At 35.0% G+C, this 5,736-nt stretch overlaps 1 protein-coding gene across 6 annotated transcripts; it reads right to left on the bottom strand.

Annotated features, from left to right (window-relative positions):
• Positions 1-254: 254 nt before the first annotated feature.
• LOC145010934 (cyclic pyranopterin monophosphate synthase-like) lies at positions 255-4,333 on the bottom strand. Of its 6 annotated transcripts, none has more exons than XM_078969522.1 (5): positions 4,176-4,333; positions 2,769-2,874; positions 1,191-1,303; positions 1,049-1,120; positions 255-945 (listed from the first exon to the last, which is right to left on the bottom strand). In XM_078969522.1, the coding sequence occupies exons 2-5, from the start codon at positions 2,848-2,850 to the stop codon at positions 337-339; spliced, it is 876 nt and encodes a 291-aa protein (XP_078825648.1). In that variant the 5' UTR covers positions 2,851-2,874; positions 4,176-4,333; the 3' UTR covers positions 255-336. The 6 variants fall into 6 exon arrangements, with proteins under 6 accessions (XP_078825648.1, XP_078825649.1, XP_078825650.1 ...); XM_078969523.1 differs by lacking the exon at positions 4,176-4,333 and adding an exon at positions 4,026-4,159; XM_078969524.1 differs by lacking the exon at positions 4,176-4,333 and adding an exon at positions 3,431-3,981.
• Positions 4,334-5,736: the final 1,403 nt, after the last annotated feature.

Raw genomic sequence — 5,736 nt, 5'->3', positions numbered from 1 at the left:
TTTGTGTCTAACAGGTATCACAGATTGCCAGGTATCACACATTGCTCCGGTCTAATTAAAACTTTTGTATTGTTGAAAGAGCTTAAGATCATATATTTTTCCTGTTTAGCGATAAGATGAAAATTTCTAAGGGGGTGTTTTTTTTTTTTTTTTTTTTTTGAAACGGCAAATCTAACCTACTCCTAAACTACACCTTAAATCCACCTATATCTAAGGGGTTTGGTATTTCTTTTCGATTTAGCAAACGAAAACACTAAGAACAATTTCTGATGATACTACAACCTAATCCAAGGTGTTGAAAAAATGTTTTAGCACTAACATCCATAATCTAAATAATCATTGTTTCTTCTCCCTAGACCAATCCCCACTCTTCCCTCCAGTTTTATGTTCCAATCGCACATCTGTAATCTGAATATGTTTTGATGCAGCCTTACACATATCATACACAGTTAACCCAGCAAGAGTAACTGCTGTCAGTGCTTCCATCTCAACCCCAGTTTTCCCTGTTGAAGCAGCCTCCCCTCGTATTTCAACACAATAATCACAAGGGTTTAATCGTAAATCTACACCAACATGAGTTAAGTTGATATTGTGGCATAGAGGGATAAGATTACTGGTCTGTTTTGCTCCTGTTATTCCAGCTATCTTTGCTACACTAAGAACATCTCCCTTTGCGACCTGATTGGCAGAAACTAAGTCATATACTTTCTTCCCCAAAATAACTTTGCAGCTTGCAATTGCAACTCTCTTGCTAATATCCTTGTGAGACACATCCACCATTTGAGCTTCACCTTTCACACTAATATGGCTCAGTTTTGATTCATTTTCCATTTCCATGTTTATTTTTTCAACAGGTGTAAACTCTGAGTCTTGGGATATAGGTTGACTTTCACTGGAACCAGTAAGACTTGTAGGTGGAGCTTCACCAAAAACAAATTCCATCTCCTGAAAATTTTCAAACATTTTATAATTAATTGAATTCCCGTTTTTATAACGTCAAACTTCATCAATCATTAGTATCCCATATAATAATATAAGTAGAGTGAACCTGGTATAAAATTTTTTTATGGGGTCTCTTGATACATAAAAACATGGAATTCTTCAATGACATCTTCCCATTCTGGTGCAGATATCAAAGAAATAAAAAACAGATTTAATTCTTAAAGTTACAGAAATAATTAAAAATGCACCTTATTAAGCTCATCAATGGTGCTTGCAATATCATGGCTGCTGCTAAACGACCTTCTTGATTTATGTAACATCAATGATGCCCGACGAAGATACATGACAGTAAAAAGCTCCCCTTATAAATACAGGAAATACTGAATTAGGAGAAAATCTAATGAGCCACATTTCTATATTCAGTCTCACTCATGCATTTTAACGAATACCTACAGTGCTTTAAACCAAATGGTTAAAGTGATCACAAAACCTCATCATTCAAAGCATTATTTGTGGAGTATACTACCTGACGTATCTATTGATTATTTACACTTACCCTGTTCGGTGCGCCCGGAAGAAAAACAATGATTCAAAACTTAGCCCTCTTGATTACGAATTTTCTCTATGTAAGGATGTCTTTGTTGTGTACTAAAGTCCCGATCAACATAATTGCATAATACAACTAAATTAATAGTGTTTGTGGCTATCAGGACAAAACCTATACCACCAGTCAATGCAGTTTTCTTCTTTAGGAAAAGATTGATGTCTGTGATGTTTATTAAACATGAACCATATGGATTATAGATCTATATCTAAACTAATTCAACGCTATCAGAACTTGAAAATTTTGTACAAAATTAAGTTTCTAAAAGGAAACTTGAGAAAATCAAGCACAAAACAGAACATAATAGACGACCCACACCAAGACTAAAAATCGCAATTCGAGAAGGACTAAGGCAAGTTGAGACGAGAAGTCAGAACTCAGAAGCTTACTTGTAATTTGTAGGTTAGGATTCAAGCCTCCAAGGTGAAGTCGAGAACGAGAAGGACTAAAAAAACTACAGTTCGTCCGCCTCCAACCCACCTCGTCCAAGGTGAAGCCGTGAAGTCGTGTTGAAGGACTACAGGTTTAGCCAAAAGGGGTTTCTGATTTCTTGACTTTTATTTGGCTTTCTCTTAATAAAATAGATTTATAATAAAATAATAAATACTAATAACACTAGTGTGAGATACATAGAATGGATAGATAAAGCTAACAATCACAAGGGTAATTGGTTTAGGTGTTGGTGATTTGTTGTCATTAAAATTATTTAAGTGTAATGGGATTACTTTGTTGACCAAAATGTGATCTTGATAAATCTTAAACAAGTAGGAAGGTGTGGAGTACATACTTGTTTAAATTCGATCAAGTTTTCAAAGTACACTGTCATTTAGGGGCTTCGCCCCTAAACAAATGGGGGTCCGGGGGCAGCGCCCCTGAGAGCGGGGTCTAAGGGGCAGAGCCCCTGGCTGGGGTCGAGCTGCCAGGTCAGCGCGGAATTTTTTTTATATAGGGTATGTTGCTATATAAAAAATGCATCAGAAAATCGTATTTTCAGAGAATTGACCATTGTTTGACCCTTATCCAAACTTCCGTTTTATGTCAGTTTTTATAGTTTATGACAGTTAGAAACTGTCATATGATAAAAAATGTCTGAATATCATGCTTAATCCATCTCCAGTTACATCTATCATTCAGTTAAAAATAATAAAAAATGTTACCACAATTAAAAGAAGATAATGGAAAGACAATAAATAAATAAATTAAAGGGTTATAAGAGGTGTACCTCTTGCAGAACTGTAGACAGGAATTTTTGTAACCAGGTTGCTAACAGTTAATCTTTTACACAAAGAAGCTGCAAAATTCATCCTCCTCTTTTATGTAACTAAAACCTGTAAAAAAAAAAGGATTTAAAAATAATGAGAACAAGTCACTGAAGGCACCTATATAACCTAATTGAGCAATTGTCAAAGCTTCTATTAAAAGAGGAGCATATCGAAGAAGAGGGAGACTATGATGATTAGAGATTACAGATCTCTAGTGAAGGAAATGAGAAAATTACAAACTTTTTAGAATTTTTGTTCATGTAAGACTTTTTTTTTTCTTGGTACTTTATCATTATAAGGTGTTTCCCTATCAAGATTTAAGGCATTTAAGGCATCTATTTTTTTTTTTCAGAGGGACAATGTCATTAAACAGTAACCAAGTTTTAGATTTATTCCAACCTAATTAAGAGGTTTTACGACTCAATATTAATTTTTGTTCCAATTTTATAAAACTTTATACATTTTTGATCTGCTGCTATGTCATTTGAAAACCAAGTTTGCCTTCTACCTGTTCTTCAGGTAAACCATATTATTAAACACATGTACGCTTCTAGTAATGCTAAAGTTAAGTAGGCAACATGACAAGATGTATATAGCAAGTCCTTGCAGCTTACAAACTTACATGCTCAGAAGTACCAAAGATTTAGGAGCTCAAATATCAAAAGAACAATGTTGTTAGATATATATCTGATGCAAGCATCGTGTTAGTTGAATTTATCATTGTTTCATCACTATGAAGGATCAACTAGCTCAACATACACAACAGGTACCAATGCTAGGTTAGGATCCGATACTAAACTCTTAAAGGGAATCGTGGTGGCATACGAGTAACCTTATCTTGAGACCATTGCAAGTGTCAAGACTCAAGATTGAGAAGAAGTTGAAAGTAGATTAGTCTGAAACATCCGACAATACTCAACTGAAAGAAGCAACTTCAGTTATGAAAGTCACTGGAAAACATCATAAACCCTCTAAATCCTAATTCCAACAGAGAATATAACCCATTTAAAGAACATAATTCAAACTCTATACATAGAACGGATAGATAAAGCTAACAAACAATCACAAGGGTAATTGGCCTAGGGTGTCTAAGTTCCAATGTAAGACCTCATATTCCTGGTTAAAACCCCAATTAAAGAATCAAACGAGGCAATTTGAATGATAACAGCGTGCGATGCAATAGTACACCAAAACATAAAGAACAAAAACAGGATGACCTGAAATCGACCAAAAAACGAGGAGCAGTAGCACGACGACAAGGTAAAATCGATTTGCAACAAAAGAATTCATGATAAAGTCATCCAGAAAATAAACCCTAGGTTAATTTCAAAGAAACACATAAAGAGGATATAGGAAGAGAAGCCTACAGAATTGACAACTTTGATGTTACTTATCAGGTCGGAGGTCAAGAGCCAGAATCTGCCTTTGTCGCTTAATTTATTTATTGGTGGAGATTTGCCGATCAGGCAAGAACAGGAGGGAAATCACAAGGAAAAAAAAAACGTTGGATCGGTGATTGATGAGATTGAGGTAAAAGAAAAACCATCGTTCATATTTTGGGCTAAAAAGTAGCCGATGGGCTGGCCCAGAAGAAAGATACCTTTTAAATATACCCACGATGAAGGTGTTAAAAAGCGGTGGGAAAACGCAAAAGTAGCGGTACCATAAATTATGTCAAAAATCTTTGATCAATGAAACAATCTAGAAAGTATAATGTACCTTCTTGTGTTATTGCATCGTGAAGTTCTTTACGATACCATAAAAAGCATTATTTAGCTTTATTTGCATAAACATGAATGCTGTAAATAAATATACATTTTACTAACTTGGTCTAAAGAAACTTATGAGGATCTATAATTCTGTATGAATCAATTTCTGGATCTATTTGAGTTCAGCACTTAGAGCACAACAAGTTCTTTAATTTTAATTTCGGACCTGTTTGAGTTCAGCACTGCCCACATATCATAAACACAAAGAGATTAAACTTGTAGACAGATTAAATCGGAAATCAGAGAGGTGAGATTAAACCTGTGAAAAGATTTAACCTGAAAAAAATAAAAAATAAATCGTGTGTTAAATTGTTAAGAATTCAAAAAATGAAGTGGGATCGAACCTGTAAAGAGATTAAACCGGAAAGAAATGGAGGTGGAAGCGGAGCTTAGCTATGTTTGGAAGTTGGAATGATAAGCTCATGTTGAGTTTGTTGTTGATGTCAAGTTCGGAGCTGGAAACAATAAGTAGTCGGAGTTGGACTCTGAAGAACAACCACAGTCGAGACGTGACTTTGCTTCACGATTTTGAGTTGCGATTAGGTGTAGGGCAAGTGTAAAGTGGAAATGAATCAAAGTGTCAAACGATTGCTTGAGTCGGAGAAATGGACTTTGTTGGGCTTCATTTACTTTCACACTAGAGTATACATATGGGCTAATTAAATGTGTTTTTAAATTTTATTATTTGTATATAAAAATTAATATATAATACAATAAAATATAATTATATATAAAAAAAATTAAATTATATATATATATCGGCCCAGTCTGGTTTCTATATGGTTTGAAATCTTAAAAACCGTAAGTCAGACCGTTCATTATGGTTTGAAATTTTTGAAACCATAAGAAAAAAAAAATACAAACTGTAAAACCAAACCGATGATCGATTTGGCTGGTTTCACGGTTTCAAACCCTACTGCGAACACCCCTAGTGAATGTTGGCTCAACATTAAGGACCTATAGGGGTGAGTAACGGGTCGGACCCAGACTGAATCAGTCTAAAGACCGAAAATCTGACCGGCTTCGGTTCCGATCTCAGGATATTGGTGAGATTGCAGTGAAATACTGGTTTAAAGACCCGTTTTTTTTTTTTCTAGGTCTTAAAACCAGTATCCCACCACAATATCACGCACAATCGGGAAGGACTAGGGGTTGTTTG

This window comes from Lactuca saligna, chromosome 8, assembly GCF_052625555.1.
Source record: "Lactuca saligna cultivar CGN05327 chromosome 8, ASM5262555v1, whole genome shotgun sequence".
NCBI lineage: Eukaryota > Viridiplantae > Streptophyta > Magnoliopsida > Asterales > Asteraceae > Lactuca > Lactuca saligna.
Note: the sequence above shows the minus strand (reverse complement) of the source record. Positions and strands in the feature narration are given on the sequence as shown.